Source organism: Miniopterus natalensis, chromosome 14, assembly GCF_054644295.1.
Source record: "Miniopterus natalensis isolate mMinNat1 chromosome 14, mMinNat1.hap1, whole genome shotgun sequence".
Lineage (NCBI taxonomy): Eukaryota > Metazoa > Chordata > Mammalia > Chiroptera > Miniopteridae > Miniopterus > Miniopterus natalensis.
Window position 1 is genome coordinate 54,345,528 of NC_142094.1, and position 20,803 is coordinate 54,366,330.

The 20,803-nt window shown below is 55.1% G+C and overlaps 1 protein-coding gene across 2 annotated transcripts in view; it reads right to left on the reverse strand.

Annotated features, from left to right (window-relative positions):
* Window positions 1–16,556, reverse strand: part of INPP5A (inositol polyphosphate-5-phosphatase A) — a 133,738-nt gene extending 117,182 nt beyond the window's left edge. For both annotated transcript variants that reach the window (XM_016206368.2, XM_016206369.2), the window contains exon 1: window positions 16,467–16,556. In XM_016206368.2, coding sequence (XP_016061854.1) covers window positions 16,467–16,541 — 75 coding nt within the window. In that variant the 5' untranslated portion in view covers window positions 16,542–16,556. The remainder of the gene's footprint in view (window positions 1–16,466) is intronic.
* Window positions 16,557–20,803: the final 4,247 nt, after the last annotated feature.

Genomic DNA, 20,803 nt, shown 5'->3' on the forward strand with positions numbered 1-20,803 from the left:
ACTTATAGAGATGAGCCAAGAAGGGGTTTTCCTATTGCTCAATTGTTGACTTGAGAATATGCTGACTTACATTACCCAGTCTCTCCAACACAAGGCGTGCTTCCGGGTCTAACACAAGCACATCCCATCGCCTACCATTTGCTCCCGTAGCCTCTCCGGGATAGTTCTGCCTGCAGGCAGAGCGAGACCTCTCAGCAGTGGTCTCCGTGGTGCTGCTCTGAGGGCCTGGTATCTCTAAGTGCCCTTAGTCTCTCTTGAGCTAGGGTAGCGTAAATAGAAGGAGGTGGGTTCCTTGACAGCTGGGAGCACCCACTGTTGATAAGCCACTTCCTGATATCACATTTCCCATCCAGCTAAAAAGCCAAAGTTGCCAACCTCAAAATACTGGCCAAAACCACCCCTCAGCCTTTGGCAGACCCAATGCAAGCCTTTGAGGGCTTCCCAGATGACAAGAACACAGGCAGATGCAAGAGCACTAGCCCTGCGATGCCCAGCCCATAGGTGGGTGCTCTGACAGCTGAGCAAAGCGTGGGAGCAGCCTCGTCATGCCTCAGAGGAGCCAGCAAGCTGGCTGCCAGGGCGGCTGCTGGGAGAGCGCTTTTCCCTCAGGGACACCATCCCTTGTACCCTCCTTGCCAGTGGGTATCACTGCCCTTTTCTTTGAGAGTGAGGAGTGGACTGTCCTCTTGGCCTGCATGGGTCATCTGGAAAGGTCTCCTGGCATGCAAACAGGAGGGCAAAGAAGACACAGTGTGGAGCAGAAGGGGAGGCGGTATGGATGCCATGCACTGTGGCAGCCTCTGGGAGCAGCCCAGAAACAGAGGAAAAGAGTGGGATCCCAAGGGGTGGCAGTGGCTCCTGATGGAGGGGCTACCTGCACCTCGCAACATTAAGGGGCAGATCCTGTGAAGCTCTGCACAGAGGCCCAGGAGCTGGTGACCTGAGTCCTTCCTTCTTTGGGGCAATATCCTGGGCAGAAAGTCCAGATCTTGCCACTTGGTGATAGTCCTCACACTGCATCTGAACCAGCCAGCTCTCATGTCAGTGGACCAGCTCTAACATCCATGGACATCCCCTCATTTGGTCTCCTTGGAGCTATAAAAATTCCAGCAAATGCCACTTAAAAAAATCTCAAGGATGTACAAACACACTGCACTCTCACAAACGAATTCCAAACACCTGGGTGACGAGGCAGGCGAGCTGCAGTCGCAGGCTGTGCCCCTGATCCCTGACCCCAGACCCCAGCACAAATGATGCACTCCCAGCCGCTCAGCAATGTCAGAGAACACCTACTCAGACAGAAGTCACGAAAATGAGAGTTTTCAAGCTCTAATTCTCTTTTCTTACATTTTGGCCTCAAATGTCTGTTTTTACTGCCAATATAAGCTGTTGGCAAGGAACATTTTAAGCAAAAGTATTATTGTCGTGTATAGTAACCAGAATTTAAAACTGGGCACTACAACTGAATGCTCGGTGGGATGGAGGCAGAGACATCCCAATGATAGGGCCTGGTGGTGGTCTGGTGGAAGGTGGCTCCTGTCCTCTCAGAACTGCTCCTCTGGAAAACAGGACCTGTGTCACCATCATTCTGTCACTGAGAGTTCCCTGGGCTCCAGCCCTGACCCTGGAAGCCAATGATGGGAGGAGGTCATGCCTGGCACCCATCACAGCAAGGGCAGGGGGTGGGTGGAGGGGTGTTAGTTGTCAGCAGCAGCCGCCAGGCGGGTCCTCTGCCCAGCAGCAGCAGCATGGCCCCCAGAGGCGAGACAGGCTCAGCCACTCCTTCCTGGGCCCAAGCCTGACTATTGGCCCCTTGCTGGGGGCCACCTGTTTTTAAAACTTCCTTTTCTGCTAAAACTAGCAAGAGTTGTTCTGTCTACTATAACTAGAGCCCTGCAGCTGACAAAGAGCTAGGATAGGCTATAAAATAATCCCACCATTATCTTCCCCACCCAACCATAAACTACTCCCTGGGAGTGCTTGCCACACCTTTGAGGGGGCAGCACCACAGTGCACACCCCATGTGCACAGGACAGAACTCCGTCTATAGGACTTTCAGCAAATTACCCCGAAGTGAGGAAGTGTCCGAACCACCTAAGGACCAGGGCCAACCAAAGGGTCGTCTCTGGAATCAGATAGGTGAGCCGAGCTCACGCTTTGCGGGGTAACCCAGGGCTGACCAGGAGCACCTGGGCAGCCTTCAGAAGGTGGCTCAACACAGAGACACTGGTGGAAAGTTGTTACGGGGCATCCCTTCCCAGCTCTGCTCCTAAGACTAGTCCAGGTACTTGCTGCTCTTCCTACTGTCAACCACAGGAGGTCGGGGAGGAGACAGTTACTTCAGTGAGTGGAGCCCCTGGCAGGCACCACAGGCTCCAGGTGCTGTGCACCAGGTTCCTGCAGATTCTCAGAGCTCCCTGCACAGTACTCAGAGACGCGGAGTGCTCAGAGAAGCATCTGGCTGAAAGCTGGCTCACACCTCCTTTGCATTTATTCAAGCAACAAACAAAGTCAAGAAATCTGCAGTGAGGGGACCTCAGCCAGTGCCTGGTGCACAGAATCTGCATAAAGCTAAATTGTGCAGGAGAGGGGACCCAAAATCCGCGCCACAGACTACTGTGCCCACCTCAGTGACCGAGGAGAAGGGGGGCCACATCGGCCTGCCACAGAAATGCAGTCTCCACTTAGAAACAAATGGGAGAAAGGCTCGGGGTCAACCAAAACAAGCAGAAACGAGGTGAAAGGCAGAGAATGAAGCTCTCACCAGCAGTTACAGCAGCAATGGGACTGTCAATAACACCTCCTGTCTAGTTTCATTATAAACGCAGCCACTACAAAGACTTGGAAAACAACAGGGAAAAATCAATGAAACAAAAGTTGGTCCTGGGAAAAGATTAACAAAATTGACAAACCTTTAGCTAGACTGACTAAACACAGAAGACTCAAATTACTAAAATTGGGAATAAAAGAGAGCATTACTACCAACCTTACAGAAATAAACAGGACTGTACGGGAATACCCTCAACAATGGTGGCCAACTAGATAACCCAGATGAAAGATAAACTCCCAGAAAGACACAAACTTTCAAAACTAACAGAAAAAACAGGAGGTCTGAATAGACTTATAGCAATAAAAAAAATGTTAGAAATAAATTAAGCAAAAGTACAAGATTTGTACTGAAAACTACAAACATCATCAAAAGAAATTAAAAGGGATCAATGCTCATGGATGGGAAGACGTAATGTTAGGATGGCAATACTCCCAAAGCAACCTGGAGAGTCAGTGTAATGCCTCTTGAAACTCTGGCTGTCCCTTCTGAGGAGACTGACATGCTAATATGAGAATCCATGGGGAAATGGAAGAGACCAGAGCAGCCAAAACAATCTTGAAAAAAAAACAACAAAGTTAGAAGACTAATCCTTTCTAATTTCAAAACTTACTGCAAAGCTACTGTCATCAAGACTGTGTGGTCCTGTCACAGGACAGACATACAGACCAGGGAATAGAATGGACAGTCCAGAAATAAACCTGTATACTTTCAAGAAAGGTGCCAAACAATTCACTGAGGGAAGAAGAGTCTTTCAGCACAGTGCTAGGACAGCTAGAAACCCACATGCAGAAGAGTAAGGGAGCAGCCCCACCTTACACCATGTACAAAAATTAACTGGAACAGAGGGCCACAGTAAAAAGCCCATTCATTTTAGGCTGTGACCCTGCACACACACCTGGCGACCACCCTCACTCTCGCTCAGCGTGTAGGTGAAGTGTGGTCTGAGCCACAGCAATGACCTTATGACCTGTCACAGCCTAATCCCACAGTCACATCAACTAAGGAACACTCACTCCATGGCCAGTGTTGCAGGGCGGCCAGGAAAGGCTCTTCCCTGGGGAGGGCTTGTTCCAGCAGGGACCACTCGTCCCACAGTTTGCCTGGTCCCAGCACATTCACCTGTCACCTCATTAGAGACAGAAGCTTATATTTCATCAGCCAGTTGTCACAGCTACACTGGCTGAAGCTGCCCACATCTCAGCTGAGGAGGTCAGCACAGCAGAGAAACCACATGCACCAAGCAAGGAGGACCACACAGGACATTTGACTGCTTTTGGCAGGAAGACTGACCAACCCTCTGGTCAGGGACCTTCCACATGGTTATCGGGGCTCATGGAAGGAAAATCACGACAAAGTCACAAAATGGGGTGCACACAACCTGAGACACAGGAGAGACATTGTGGTAAGAGTCCTGTGCATAGACCAGTCTGTACATACATGTGATCACAGTTCTGAGAAAGTAAGTGACCCTAAAAACTCAGTGTCAGAGACCCGAAAAGAGTAGCTGTTCTACAAACCCCATGGTCACCTCCTTATCAAAATACCTCTATGAATAAGTAAGATACAAAATCTGTAAGGGCTGCACAATTCTAAAATAGAAATCCTTGAAAACCCAAGAAAAAAGTCTCAAAAATGATGCTACAGTAGCCAGGGAAAAGCAAACCCCTCTTACAGCCTCCTGAGTGGCCCCATTTAAAGGACTGGCAGCACCAAAAGTTGTTGAGTGTACGTGGGTGATGCGCACATATGGACGTTGTATGAGTTGAGCACATGTATGTGTGGGACACACACCCATGCAAGTACGTAACCCTGTCCGGGCACACTGGGCAGGCACCCAGGGATTCGCCCACAAGATGAGTGGAGGGCTCGGCGCTCAGCGCTTTGATGGTAAGAAAGGGGAGGGACTCCTACTGCCCATGGGTGTCTGTGAAGACATTCAGCATGTTAGCTCAGTGGGTGAACTCCACAGCAGCAAAAATACCAGGTAAACCTCACAGTGCTACGACATGCCAGGCTCCGGAGAGGAGCAGGGTGCCTGACCCACGAGCGTGCTGCTGATGGGGAGGGGACCTATGTATTTAGTAACTTCAGTACAGGGAACTCTCGGCCCGTCTGTGACAAGGAAGGGCTGGCCTGGGGGTCCCTCTGCTCCATGCTCCAAGACACTAGATGTGACAGATGCCTGGGCACAGGGCACTGCTTCCCATTTCGAAGAAAGCAGACCCAGAACATGGGTACAGGCCTGGCAGCCCTGCTGCTGGACACCAGGGGCAGCACAGACCCCAAGTCAGCGCCACCCAGCCTGGGATCTGGACTTCCTCCCTGAAAAGCAACGAGCTGCTGGAGCCAAGTTAAATTCCAGGAGGGAGTGCCTGTTAATTCTCCTACAGTATAAAACTTCATCCTTCACCCGCAGCACAGACTCCTGATGCAGCAGTTGCCACAAGCGCTGAAACCAGTCTGGCTGTGTTGGCTGAGCTGAGAGCAGCTCGAGTGCCATGCGGAACACGGACGAGGCAGTTCAGGCCTTCTGAGCCTCTCTACACGCTTTCCTCATTATAGAAATCTAAAATTAGCAAGGTTAGGGTCACAGACATCAATTTTCTCCTAGAAACTGGGATACAGTTTTAACTTTCTCCCCAAGCGGAATTTTATTACACTGAGAGAGAGAAATGGGGAGTACACGTGTTGGTGCTCGCATGCTTGCCATCCTTGGTCCCTCCGGAGGTGTTCCAAAGCGGATGGGTCCTCCAGGCTGCTCCTGTGCACCTCGCAGGGCACCCCACCCAGGGCACCGATGCTTTTTGGCTGCACTTCCCCGAGCTGCTCTGAGCTCCTCACCCTTTGGCCTGGCCCTGAGCCCCACTTCTTCCCCTTCCGGACTGGGTCACTTATCAGTAGCTTTAAAAGTACTGATAGAGCACAGGCAGCTCCCTGGCCTGAGTGTGGGCAGGAGGGAGCTGACAGTCCACACTGAAGGCCCCGCCCTGGGAAGGCCAAAGTGGGCTAAGGCAGGGACACCACCCACCGAACCCTCCCCAAAGCCACAGAAGTGGGGACATTAGCTGCAGTCCCCAGTGCATGAGAGAAACAGGGGCTCCAACACAATCTGACACGCTGCCTCTCAGCCCGCCGCTTCTGTGACTCACCACCCACCCAGCCCCGCACTTCCAAGCGGGCCCACTCTGTTTCAAGCCTCTGCTTCTGCTTCGAAGTAGCCCCAGCGGCTACCCCTTCCTTACTTCTCTGGGGCTACTCCCACGCTCTGAAGCCTTCGCCTGGCCCTGGCCACTTGCCCCAGGAGGCCGTCCGTAGTCTTCACACCCAGGGCATCTCTGTGTCCTAAGTCACCCTCATGTCCATCTCCTGCTCCTCTCAGCAGCCAGGGCAGCCCAGGGACCAGAGCACAAGCCCTGAGCCAGGCTGCCCGGTCCCTCTGCCCAGAAGGTGGGCTGTGCCTCAGCCCTGTTAAGATGAGGAGAGAAGAACCCCTGCCTCAGAGGAGGACAGTCCCAACCACATGCCAGGCATCTTGGCTCCATGAAGTCAAACCATGGCTCTGCCTGCTGGCTCCTGGATCTGCCTGAGGCCCGCTCCTCACACCCCGAGAAAGTCCTCCCCAGACTCCTAGGACGCCCCTCTCAGACCCCTCCTGTCCTCACCTCTCCTGGCCTCAGCCCAATGACCCTCCCTTTACTGTTTCCTTGTTCTCCATGACCTCACCTGCTCTCCAGGCTTTACCCACAGACCCCTCCTGTCTTAGATTAGGAATGGTGGGGGAAGTGTAGGAAATTGGGGGGAGGGGCAGGGAAGACAGCACATAGAGGCTTTAGGAGCCTCCCCCCAGGGGCCCAGGGGCCCAGGGGCCGCTCCCAGCACTTGGGAGCTATGTCGAGCCAATTCAGAGGATGCCCACAGAGGCAGTGAGCTGATGGGAGCACTGCCATGGGGAGGCCCAGGGGTGCTCCCTGCTGAGCCTCCAGCCCCTGGAATGGGGCCCAACTCCAAGGAAGAACTCATTAAATATGAGTGAATGGAAAGCCTAAGGCCACTGGGCGAGCTATTAACAGTCCCTAAAAATCAGCTTTCCTGGACCCCTCGTCACCTGTACACATGCAAACTCAGCCAAGGTGGAACCTGGGCAGCATAGCAGAACCACCCAAAACCTGCTGGCCTGCATGAAGCCCAGACTTCCTGCCCTAAGTACTCTCCCTCTAAAACACCAAGTGCCCCCTGGGCCATGTATGTAAGTCAGGACAGAGCCCTGGGGGGAGGGGGGGTTCAGAAAATTAGATGAGACTCTACCTGGCCCTGGTGACAGTCTTGGAATCATCAAATTGGCCACCAGGATGCCACTTTTGTTTCCTGGTTGGTCAGGCTCCACTGCTCACCCAGACTGTTTGCAGCATTGATAACCACGACCCCCCAGTCCCTGCATGCCTCCCACCTCCCACCTGGATTACGCACAGTATGCGCTGCCTGGATGCAGGGCGAGGGTAGTGACAGCGGTACTGCAAAAACAGGAAGTTGCAACAGATCTGAAAACCGTAACGGTGATGGAGAAAAGAAAAGCAAAACATATGTGACTTGGACAGATGTCATTCTTAACAGAATGAATCTGTCTGAAAGTAAGCCCCAACTCACCCCAAATTACAATGCAGCAAATGCATAGGGGTAAATACTCAGTGCTTGGTAAACACTTGCTGACCTGGATAGAGCCAGTGCCCACTGATGTACCCCAATCAATCCTGGGACCTGGAAAAGGCGCAGGCCTCTGAGCACGCCTGGAGGGCATCTTTGGGCAAACTAGGAAGGGTGGGTCTGTCCGCTCCCTAACCCTTCCGTGCCTGCCTGTGGGGCTCCCAGGGGCTCTGCAGAGGAGGCCTCATGAGAGTTTTGAAAGCACTGACCACTCAACCCAGCTCTCAGTCCACACAAGCAGGCTCGCCCACGTGGCCAGACTTCCCTGACCCAACTCTACACTCTCACCTCTTACAGAGCCAGCAGGTATCCACCAATGGTCCCCCAAGTGTCAAAGGAGGCAAGATAAAGTGCTCCGAGTGGGGGTCCATGCTGGGGTTGGAGCAGCTGCCCCCACACTCGTCCTCAGGACTGTGTCCTCCTTCATCTGCTCTGTGGACTCTGGGACTAATGAGCAGTGTGGTTAACAAAGCTGCTGGACCAAAAGGACCCCGATGCAGCCCCCTTCCAGGTGGGCCACAGGGCCCTGAGCACATGCCCTCACCCAAGGATGGCCAGGCTCAGAGGGGAGGGCTGCCTGCCTCAGGCATACACAAAGACCACCTGCCATGGGGCCAGCAGGGACAGTCCCTGCAATGCCACGTCTGATGGGGACAGCAGGAGGCCAGGCCAGGGAGGATGCCTCAGAGCCTGAGTGCCCATCACCTCCAGGCACAAGAGGGAGACTGTTTTTCTAAATGGGGAAAGAGGACCCAAGTGGTGTTTCCTCTTGTTCTTCTAACATGGAGTAGGTAGAGACATGGGATCTGACACCTGCCCCCCGCTGTCCTGCAACGGCACTGTGCTAACCAGATGACAAGCCCAGACCAAGACAGCCATGTGCCTACCAGGAAGGTGACAGACCCTCTGCCCCTGCAAGGCTGAACCTCCCATCCCATGCAACTTCAGTAAAAAAGCTGCCAATTCATGGAAATTCTCCACCTGCGAGTCTTCGATGGCCAGGTGAGTGCACATGGAACAACAGCCCCATAGGGGGCAGAACTATCAGAGAGGCTTGTGAGGCAAAGGGAGCAGGTGGGACAGCCCTTTGAATGGGCTGTCATGCCCAGAGGCTGGGGGCAGAGAATTCACCTGCTAGAGGCCCTCTGCCCCAATCTGGATCTGTGTCCATCCCATCCAGGGGCAGTGGGAAGGGAGGCTGTGGACACCCATGTCCCTTCCAGGAATCCTGCCTGCCACTGTCTGCTCCTAAGGACTAATATCGCCAGAGGGATCTGGGCCTTTCCCAGCTGCCTGGAGGACTGACTGCCCCCAGTCGCACCCATGCTCTGGGTATCATGGGCCAGGGGTATCATGGGCCTGAACATAGCAGAGTTCAGGAACCCAGTGGCCTCACAGCTCTTTTGATTCCCTATAGCTGTCCACTCTGCCCCTACAACCATCTACGTAGAACCCCAAACCCCGCCCCTGCCGCCAAGGGTCAGAGGCCAGCACACCAGAGTGGAATGTCATGTGATGAGATCTGTATCAACAGGGAAGACTGACAGGACCAAGCACAAAGCTGCAACCAGGTCAGGGTGGGGCAGGGGAAGTGCTGCACAGAGGTGGTGACAGGAGGGCCAAGGGGCTCCTCAGGAGAGAGCGGCTTAGGCAGAAGCACAACAACGGGGAGCAAGGCCTTTCCGGGCAACAGAGGACCACCCAGTGTGTCGCTACAAGTGCTGGGTGGGGCACAACAAGGCCATCCCCTTGGCACAATCTGGGGACAGCTGATGGATCAACCAGGAAGCCCGAGCACTGCTCAGCCCTGGACACAAGTAAGGATGAGGCTGCCACCCCAAGGAGGCTCTCAGCCAGGAAGGAGAGGACAGAGGCCTGCTGAGGAAGGAACCCAGGGACACCTGACAACCCCAATGCCACACACCTGCCAGGCCCTCCTGTACCCTGCTTCTGTTCCCTCCTGTACCTGCCTCAGCCACTGTGCCGGGTGTCATTCTTATTTTCCTGACACATCCAGGCCAAAAGAGGCTATGTCACATGCCCACAGGCACATGTAATGAAAGGCAGAGAGGATCCCAGCATCTACGCCTCCTGTGTCCCTGCATGTCCTTGCAGACACTGGAGTGTGGCCTCACACAGGGCCTTGGGGCGGTCCCCTCCACTGATACCTGGGCCCAAGCAATGCCTTCTGCTTTTAAATCTCCTTTGGTTCCCAGAATAACCGCTAGTCATTCAGAGAAGTGGGGCAGGAAGGAGGGCTGTCCTAGCCCAGGCCAGTGAGCCTCGAAACCAGAGCCAGTGCTGCATGTCCAGGACACAGGCCCAGACACCAGTTCCCATGCTCCTGGGCCACAGCAAGATGAGCCAGGAAGGCCCGGTGGACAGGAAGTTGCCAGGGTGCAGATGGAGGAGGTGGCAGGTTCAGCGTGGGCTTCATGGTACCAAGGCAGTGCAGGGAGAGCCACCCCAAGCACAGGGCATTCTGCTGACAGAGGAGAGGCTGCAGCCTACAGCCCAAGTTGCATCCCCAACCCCATCAGGTCCTTGATGGCGCAAGAAGACAAGCCCCTGGTCACAGTGGAGCACCAGTAAGAGGTTGACCCCAAGGCCATGCTCCCCGAGAGAAGGTGAACTTATTTTTATTCAATGAAGGAAAAATAAAACGAGCGTGGGTGGCACCAGTGTTCTTCCCTGACAGTCAGGGCACCTCATCAGCCCAGGAAACTCGTTGCTGTGTGCAGCACCAACACCAGCCTTGGGGTAGGACCTGTCACTCCCCAACCCGCTCCAGATTGTCCCATCCTGACCGCCATCTGGGGACCTGAGCCACTTCCCCATCATCCCTGGTCACGGGTACACCCCTTACCACCACACAGTGCAGTCAAGATGGGACAGTGCTGCTCCACCCTGCAAGTCTTGCTCGCCTCCTCCCTGTGATGGATGGAGCTGTGGGTCCCTCCCTCATGGACACTCTGCTCCAATGCCACTGCCATCTCCCAAGACAAACCTTGTAGATTCAAATTTTAAGTTTTAGAAAGCAGTGCAGGTGGGTGACTGAGATGCATTCAGACCCTCCACTGTCTGACTAGCCACCAGGCCCTGCGCTGGCCCCCCACCTCCTGGATCCCATTCCTGGATCAAGCCTACCTCCCAATAGGAAACCCCGCCACCCACCTGCCCAAGCAGTTGCTGAGGTAGTCAGCACTTAAAAGGCCATCACTGTAGTCGCTTATGGAGCCCTGCCACCTTCCCCCATGCACCTACCCCCGGCAATCATCTCCCCTTCCAGACAGTGGGCTCTACAGGGCAATCCACTGGAGGCAGGCCTGGTCTGATTTCCATACTTCTGAATGACCCCAGCAAGGGCCTCTCTCCCCGAAATCTGGCCATTGCTCACAAAAGACAGATCCCAGGGGCAGCGCAGCCCCTCCTCCCCTGCTCCTGGAAGGACATGCAGACCTCCATGGTGATGGTGTGCACCATGGGGCCACGCAGGCCCAAAACTCAAGTGGAGGGAACTTTCTCAGGGATGTCCCACCAGAACGTGACTTCTCAGAGTTAGCCAGGCTGAGAGGCAGTGGACGTGTCCCTGTCCTCCAGGGCTGTCCAGCAGGCCCACCTGCAGTGCTCACTCCACTGGATTCAAACAAAATATTTAATACTTTACATAGAAGAACTGGCTCCCCACCCAGTGATCTAAACCCTCCCTCAGCGATTGGAGAACTGATAAAAACAGGAAACCCCGCAATGACAGTGTGAGCTCTTGGAGGCTGGCCGACAGCAATAGAGCACGGCCTGTGAGGTCCAGGACGAGGGCAGGAGGACTGGGAGGCAAGTGTGGCTGCATACAGACCTTCGCCATGTCAGCTTCCAATGAGAACCACATCTAAGGCAGGCATGGCATGGTGCCTCAGAGGGGGAGAGGTGTACAGGGTGTAGACGTGGTTTCCTGACACAGAGAAAGCAGCCCTGTAACTGTACTGAACTCAGGACCACCGTCTTATCTGATCCTATCACCATGGGGATGGGCGGGACCCCATTTATAAGAGTCCCAAATTCAGCAAACAGACCAAATTCCCACAGAGAAAGTATACTGAGATCTCAGATCACAGGCAGTAATGCCACAGGCAACCCCCATGGGACCATGGGACCAGGAGGGCAGGGAGGAGACTGTGAAGAGGCCACCAGTCAGCCCCCAGCCCGCTTGGCACACAGAATCGGCTTCTGGGCTGCGTGGAGAGCAAGGGTCACTGCTTCCCCAATCTCCTGGAGAACTGGGCACTGGCCTGTGCACTGGGCCCCAGGTGACAGCACTGCATACTGGGCTAAGGGTCTGGGTCTCCTCCCTGCCTCCTGGTGTCCGAATAGAGATGGTACTCAGAAGCCTGAGTCCAGCTGAGCTCCCAGTAGGTGAGTGTGGCTACAGAAGGATGGCAATACTGGGAGGTAGGGGTGAGGGCTAGAGCCAAGTGCAGGGTGTCCAGGCAACCAGGGAAGGAGTCTTTGAAAAGAGACAAATAATAAGGAGTGCTGGGCAGACGTGGAGGACAGAGAGGCAAGTGTGGCTGCACACAAACCTTCAAAAATGCAGAAGGATACGAGCTCTGGGACATGGCAAGCATGCTGCACAGTGGGGCGGTTCCCTGGGAAACAGTGAGCAGGTCCTAGACAGGGTCAACATGGAGTCACCGAAGAGCTGCAATGCCCCTCCAGGCATTGCCCAGGATAAAGAAAATGCACGTCCATGCAAAAACCTGGGCACGAATGCTCATGGCAGCACTATTCCTAATGGCCAAGGTGGAGCAGACCAGGTGCCCATCGTGGATGGGAGATAACAGACTCCGGTGTGTCCATGAGGAGATGAGAGCTCATCCTAAACAGGAACGCAGCTCTGACAGGTGCTAATGAGAACATGCGTGAAAGAAGCCAGGCGCAAAAGGCCAACAAGCTACACCATGTGGGAACTGTCCAGAATCCGCATACGCCTAGAGACAGACAGGAAACTGGTGATTGCCAGGGGCTGGGGATTTGGGGAGATGGAGAGAATGGGGAGGGGGACAACTAAGGCTACTGAGTTTCTTTTTCAGGTACCAAAAATGTCCTAAAATTGGCTGGTGATAGTTGCACAACTCTGTGGATACACTAAACCACTGGTCTGGACACTGACATGCTAAAGTGTATATAGTGTGATGGCTTCTCAGTGAAGCCATTACCAAACAAGTCCTTGAAGAGCAGGGGACCCAGAGTCAGAGGCCCTCTGGCATAGGTCCTGGAGGAACCCACCAAGCCTGCAGATGGGGTGCTGGGCAGAGCTGGGAGAAGAAGGCTGAGGGCAGCTAGTGGAGACCATGCTGCATGCAGCGAGCGGTAGAAGTGAGGAAGCCCCACAGCAGCACAAGGGGCCATGGGTTCAGGGAGTTTTGGGGGTGGGGCTGGAACTAGAGCAAAGAGGGCAAAACTGATGGTGCAGGGAAGAGAGGGACAGTGCCCCAGGTGTCACCCACCCTGCTTGACCCAAGGGAGCGGCTTACGGACACCTGCTATCTGCAAAGGCCTGGGAGGCCTACAGCCTGGTTAGTGATCCTTAGCAGAGCCCAGTTACACAACCAGTCTGCAAGCCCTGAGTAGAGGGCTGCACAGGGGTTGACCAAGCAAAAAGGGAAACCAGCTCAAAGCTGACATTTAGCTCCGAGTAGGTAGCAGGACAAAGGCCCTATAGGCAGACACCCAAGAGCGAGCTGTGATCTCAAAATCCTACCGCCTGGCTAGGTCTCCTTCCCAAGAAACAGCCTTACCATGTAAGGGTGGGACCAGCTCTGAAACCTCGGCCTGTGAGACTCACCTCTCGGTTTACTCCTAGCAAAAATGTAAAGAACCTAAAGCTAGGAACCTCCCTTGTCAAAATCCAGCACCTCAAGCAAAAACAATTAGGGATGTAGCCCTGGCCATCCCCTTCCAGGCAAGTAGGAGTCCCACTGGGGTCACAGAATAGCCACAGGGCTCTCTGAGGGCAATCTGGGGGTTGCTGTGAACCTGGAAAACTCCCAGGTGCCCCAGCCATGTCTAGAATCCCAGCTGGGAGATAGCCATGCAGGTTTGGGAAGGGCCACAGCTAAGACAGAGGTCACCAGAGTGAGGGCCCAGGAGACCTGGTGAGTGCTTAACTGGTCACAGCTATGTTCCTAGGTTCATAATAATACAGCTCAATGATTTCCCTTCCCATCCTACTACCGCCTGGGTGAACGGTGGAGCTTTCCAGAGGGTCTGAGGTGCAATGACACCACCGTTCTCCCAGCTAGTGCAACTTCAGCTTCAGCTTCAGCTTTCCTCTTTCTACCCACCGATATGGTAAATATAGGTAGTTGTAACCTACATAACCAACAACTCTTCGGGGTCCTCCATAATTTTTAGGAAAGTAAGAGGCAAAAGTTTAAGAACCAATGTAATGTAGGTATTTATTGCACCCTGGCCTGTCATCACAGCGTGAGAAGCAACCTGAGGGGCCCTCTGTGGGTACTCATGTGGCCTGACCATTCTGGGGGACACGATGGAGCAGAAGTGCTGACCAGGTGGGAGCAGGATGTTAGGGCTATGACAGTTAAAGTTTACATCCAGAGTTTTAGCAGTGGTCACCTCTAGAGGGGCAGGAGGTAACAAGGGAAGATGACAAAAACCACTAAAGCGAAAACACATCACCCAGCACTGTGCACAAAAGGAAAAATGCCCTTCACAGCAGGGCACGTGTGTTTCTAACTCAGGCACCCTTCCTCCTAGATCCATTCATCACCCTCCAGGAACAGGCCAACTCCCTGGCCACAACCTGCAACTTGGTTTCCCACATGCTGAAACTGTCAAGAAAGACTCCCTCCCAGGCCTCAGTGCTGTCCAGAGTGTGGTGGTCAGCATGGGAGCATGTCATGCCAGGACACAGTCACCAAGCAGATCCCCTGAAACCTATGATATAGACCAAGGTCTCACATTTCCTCCCCTCAAGAACTGGCCGCTTTCATGTCCAGGCTTCTCTCCCACAAGCACCACACCAAGTCTCAACAAGGAAGGCGCCCGACACATGGGCGAGACTGTTGGATGCCCACCCCGCTGCCACTGACGGCGGATGCTCCTGCCCTCGAGCTGTTCCACACAGTAAGAAACCTGCATTACAGACAGATACCTCTGTACCAGCCCTTCAAACCAAAGACATCTTGCAGAATTAACCTATGCTCTGTTTTCAAAACAAATGTTCCTTCCAGGGGTAAACATAATGCAAAGCTCCATACAGCCTTCAAGAAAAATGAAAATTCAAAGGCAACATGTTGCCAAACAAAAGTAAATTAAGTTACCCGCCTGAATGTCAACAGAGGGAAGTCTACTGTTGAAACACAACAAAAATGCTAGAAGTCAGAATCACAGATTACGGCGAAGGATGTTTGCACAGCAAAATTCTTTTCTCTTTGAGTCTAAAATGCCCCGCCATGCTTCATTTTCCTGACATTTCTGAGGCTTTGAAGCCACAGCTAACGGATCTGAATCATCTGAGCAAAGCCCTGTTACAGTGGCATGTTACTGGAAAGCCGAGAATAGAATGCTAAATATACAGACACACACCCATACCGGGCACTTTTGAAGAAAATCATGAAACGTGAAACTAGATAAAGTTGTGACAAAGTCAGAGGGAAAGCAGTTCATCTCCACCAGGGAAGTATAATGCTTGGACTCCTGGAAGTTAAAATAAGAAATACATGAAAAGAGCGCCCACCTTTTATTAATAAACTCAAACCTAGCCAGGACATGGCTTAGCTTACTGAAACACCTCACCCATGGTTACTGCCGGGCACAGCAAGAGCCTTCTCCCTGAGCCTAAGCCATGCTGGTGTCAGGGGTCCACACCCCTAACGGGCCATCCCCGTACCTACTGCTCACCCAGGGAGGGGAGCGGAGGACGTCACGGGCCTCATCCGTGCCATCACCTTTTTTCTTAAACAAGCATGCCCCTTGGAGCTGCATTCTGCTTTATTGGGGTTGGCAGTTTAAGTACCAACAGCGGGTGGCACCGCCGCCGAAACACCGAACTAGGTCAGCCTTGGCCTGCCTCGGGAGCTCCATTGCCCCGGCCTCGCTCCCTCATCCCCCAAGGGCCGGTGAGGCCCAGGCGGGAGCCCCTAGAAGGCGAAGGCCCCAGGCAGTCAGCATCCCTTTCTAGCCACCAAGAGCTGCTCAGCATCTTCCTTCTAAAAGCAGCAGCAAAGTCCTCCAGGGCTTTCAACAAGAAGCCCCTTGTCTGAGAACTAGAGAGTCTCAAAGTTACAGGGTAAAGTGAGGCGCCCGCACCCCGGGGGGCTCAGTCAGTGAGAGCCGGGTGGACAGGCAGGTGGCCAGGGGCCAGGGCCGAGGGGGGGTCAGCAGTCAGAGGCCAGAAGTCAGGGGCTGGGGTTTGGGGACCGGAGTTCAGAGCTAAGGTTTAAGGGGATCAAGATTCTGGGACCAGGGTTAGCACCACATTCCGGGTTTGGGGTTCCTGGACGAGGGTTCTGGGGTAAGGGTTTGGGGACCTTGGACAAGGATGAGGGCTGGGGTTCAGGGACCTGGGTTCTGGGGTTGGGCTCAGCCTACAGAATGTGGAGGCTGGGTCTGGGGGACCAGGATTCCAGGGTGCCAGGCAGAGCTCAGGGCACTGGGCTCTGGGGTGCAGGGTCGAAGGGTGGTACTGGCGTTCTGAAGACCACTGTTCAGGGTCCAGGGCTCGGGGTTCAGGGTTCAGGGCCCGGCGTTCCAGGGCTCAGTGTCCGGGTCCGGGCCCCAGGGTCCCAGGGCTCGGGGTTCAGGGTCTAGATCCCAGGGCTCGGATCCGGGTCCCGGGGTCTCGGGGCTCCGGGCCGGGGCTCAGTGTCCGGGGTCCCGCGCTCAGGGCCGGGGCCGGCGCCGCCGAGGCACTTACGTCGTCGAAGAGCGAGCCCACGTTGGCCGTGACCAGCAGCACCGCGGTGCCCGGGGCGGCCGCCTTCCCCGCCATCGTGGCCTGGCCGGCCGGCCGGTGTCCGCGGGCCGCGCGTCAGCTGCGCCGGGGGGCGGCCCCGGGGCGCATCGCGGGCTCGGCGGGTCGGGCCGGGCCGGGCCTGGCCGGGGTCCGGCCGCGCGCTCGCTGCTCTGGCTGCTCTGCGGCCCGCGCCCGTCGCTCTCCGCCGGCGCCTCACCGCGGCCCGCGCGCAGCCATTAGGAGCGCCGCCTCCAGAGTCCCGCAGCGCCGCGGCCGCCGAGCTCTGAGGCGAGGCCCGCTCCGGGTCGGGGGCGGGGCGTGCAGGGGCGGGGCGTGCGCGGGGCGGGGCGTGCGCCGTGGGCAGGGCCTGGGGAGGGGCGGGGCCCTGGGAGGGCGGGGCTGTCGGGAAGGCCTGCGTCGGGCAGGGCGGGGTCTTGAGGGGGCGGGGCCTACGAGGGCTTGTGCGTCGGCCTGGGATGCTCCGGGCTGCGCTCCTGTCAGTCAGCGAGCGGCCGCCCCAGCCCACCCTGGCCCACCCCCCCCGCGCCGTGGCTGCGCGCTGACTCCGCCCTCCTCACTGCTTTGACGTCACGGCCGGGCTCCGAAGGTGCTCCTTAAAGGGGCCGCGCGCGGCTCCGCTTCTCGGACGGGCCTCGGGCCCTCGGTTCAGCGGGTGGCCGTGTGCCGTGCCCGCCCCGCTCCGCGGCGCCCCCGGAGCCGGAGCACGTGGCCCCGCGCCTATCCGTGCGGACCCTCAGAAATGGAAGGAAGAAGAGGACAGGCCGGGGCGGGGGTAGAGGCCGGGCCTGGGTGGGGCTGAGCGCGAAGGGTGCAGCCTGGACCCAGGTGGTCCTCTGAGGGCAGAGGTGGTCGGGTGGGGCACCGCGTGTGGCTGGCGTGGCGGGCGAGGCCCGGAGCTGGGTCGCGGCCCTTGGAAAGGAGTGGGCCCCACATTGGTGAAGGTAAATGTCCTGACAGCTAGAATGAAAAAATGTAACAAGTAACTACTGCCAAAAGTAACATTAGTGGCACACTTTATTCAATGGGGAGATAGGACTATCAATTCATTTGTAATCAATACTTAAACTGTTATCATCAGTGCGCTTTCCAAATTGAGACATTGAATCGCATGAGACACTGACGACATCTCAGTTCCCACAGGGCTGAGTGCGGCGCTCGCAGCCACGTGCGCGGCCACCCCGCTGGCCCGGGTGGTTCCCGGCGCCGAGCTGGCTCCATTCAGGGGTGCGGGGTGTCACGGAGAAGAAACAGAGCCCCTGGCGCTGCGCTCCGGCAAGGCCAGCCTTCAGCTTCCAAGTCAACGGCAGTGCCCAATGACATCAAGAGATGTTGAGTGCTGTTCTATTAAAACAGACGGACAGACACCCCCTGCCAGGACTGGGGACACCGCTGGGCAGGTCTGTGGGCCACCTGCCCTCACTAAGGAAGGCACCACCTCTCTGTCAATCCGAGGACCCTGCTTACGGTGGTACTCAGCCTAAATACCAAAACCCGTTTGACTTAGAAACCGATGTCTAATTCATTAAGCAGATGTGGGCAGTGGACTGAATAGTATCCCCCCAAATTCATAGCTTGGGTTGAAGCCCCAACCCCCAGTGTGGCTGTACATGGAGATGGGGCCTATAAAGAGGCAATTAAGGCTAAATGAGGTCATAAGGGTGGAATCCTTTTCTAATAGCACTAGTGTCCTCATAAGAGACCCCAAAGTACTCACTGCCCACCCCCCCAGAAGACAAAGAAGAGGTCATGTGAGCACACGGCAAGAAGGCACAGTCTGCAAGGCAGGAAGAGAGGGTCCTCACCTGAAACCAACCCCCTGGGGAACTTGCCTTTAGACTTCTGGCCTCCAGGACCCTGAGAGATACATTTCTGTTGTTTAGACCACCCAATCTGTGGCATTATGACTGCCGGAGCTGACTAATACAGCTCTCTTGTTTCACTTTTTTTTTTTTCAGAGTCAGCACATGCCAAGGATACCCTGAGTAGAAACCAAATGTGGGGGCATCGAGAACACCTGGAACCTGTTTCTTAAGTAGTGGCGTTGCCACCTCCCCTCCCCTCGGGCTGTTTTCTCCCTCACACCCCAGCATTCCCTGGCCAGAAACATGCACACCTGCACACACGTGCCTGCACACGCACAAACTTGCTTACTCCCAGACTGCACCTACATTAGCAGAACTAAAGTAGAGAACCCTTAGCCCTCTGCCCTTGGCATCCCTCAGATTTTGGGGACATCCTCACCAGGCACTGAGCCTCCAGGCTTCTCTACACGTGTGCCCTCATTACCCCAAGATATCATTTCACCCTGTCCCCTCTCCAAGCCACCAACAGGCCCTCCCCACCTGGCAGACACCCATGCCCTTCACCAAGGAAGACTTTGCAGTCTGACATCTTCCTGCTGAGTCGACGGGCCTGACGGCTACTCTGCCCTGCAACCACCTCCTGGGTCCTGCCATCAGCTCACGTGCACACCACAGTCTCAGATCCTATAAAATCCTCCTTTGCTCTATGCTCCTTGACTTTTCTCCCCCTCTTCACTCCCTGTAATGCAAACCTTCTCCTAAAGGTCAACCAGTCCTGGCCCAGCAGGCCACCTTTAGGCTCTCAAACCCATACTCCACTGGGGCCATCCTCAGAGTAATCACTGGCCCTTGATTCAGCCTCCTGTCCCCACCCTCGATCTCCCCTGACCTTCAATGCAGCTGACACACCTGACTCCCTGTAGGGAATGGGGGTCTGCCCTGCAGACCATGACATTTGGCCCCGCTCCTCACTGCCCACCTCCTCCGGCCTCCTTTTCTGTCTCCTCTTGGTGCCCCACCCCAAGCCCAGGTTCCAGGATGGTCCCCGTTCCCCCATCCTTTCTGTGTACTCCCAGCTGGCCTACTTCGTTGGACCCACACCTGAGACTGTCTCCACCTACCTGCCTGGTAGCTGCACTGGGAAGGGCGTGTCAAGCCCACAGGGCAGATTCCAGATCCACCCCCTTCCTCCAAAGTACCGCTTGCTGTCTGTGGAACCCACAGCCAGCTCATGGCCGTGGGCCTCTCGAATGCCCTTCCTCTGTCAGACCTCCCTGCCCACCACTGCACCCCATGAGCCCTCCTCACATCCCCCGTTCTCATATGGAAACACGGGCAGCCTAAAAGCTGGGCCAGTGCAGTCTGATGGAGCCTGCCACGAAGACACAGTCAGTGTGCATCCCAGGGATCAATGCCTTGGGCCACCATCACCATGCCTGGGGCCAGGGCTACCTGACTTTCAGAGAGGTATTGAACGCCGACATCACCCAAGTTAAGAGCCACGTTCACGCAGTCATGGGTAAGAGGGCAGCTTGCTTTTCTTGTGAACCCTTCACCTGTGGACTGCTGCCTCATGTCGGTGGATCACGTTTGCCAAAATAATAACAATAGTGAGTTTTGCAAAGCCCTGCTTACCAGGCTGCAGGAGAGGCCTGGAAGCCCTGGCATCTGGACCCAACCCCCTAGTGTGGGAGGGCAGAGGAGGGGAGGTGGAGGCAACCAGAGCTGTAACGTGGATTCATCAGAAGGGGCCAGCCCGCTCCAACCCAGCCTGCTTGGCCCGATGCTCTCTGGGCTCCCAGGAGGGAGACTGGCCCAAGTCTTTTGTTAAACAATATGCTGTAAACCTTTTTTATTTATTTTTTATTTTTTTAAAAATATATCTTTATTGATTTCAGGGAAAGGAAAGGAGAGGGAGAGAGAGAGAGAGAAACATTAATGATGAGTCATTGATTGGCTGCCTAGCCCAAAACCCAGGCATGTCCCCTGACCAGGAATCGAACCCCGATCGCCTGGATCCTAGGTCGACGCTCAACTGCTAAGCTACGCCCGGCTGGGCAATGCAAACCTTTTTTAAAGGGACGGCACATTAGCCATGGACTATCCCATTATTGCTTAGTTTAAGATAGTAACCCATCTATGGATTCAGATGATCAGATGGTTGAGAGGTGTACAGCTGGGATTTCTCAGCCCCAAGCCTGCTGAGAAGTTATCGTTCAGCAGGTGGATGGATGATAGGTGGATGGATGGATGGCACTTGGTAGTTGCAAAGTGTTTCAATCATTTAATAATAAAATTTCAATACTCCTGTCAGGTGGGTCATCCTTACCCCACTGTGTATAAAAACACTGGTTAAATGACTCACTCAAGTCACTTTTCTGATTCAGGGAGCCTGGCTAGGCACACAGTGAAAGGAACCCAGTGCTCTGTCCTCTCTGTGAGGGGCTGGATGTGGTTGGTGGCTTTAGCCAGAGA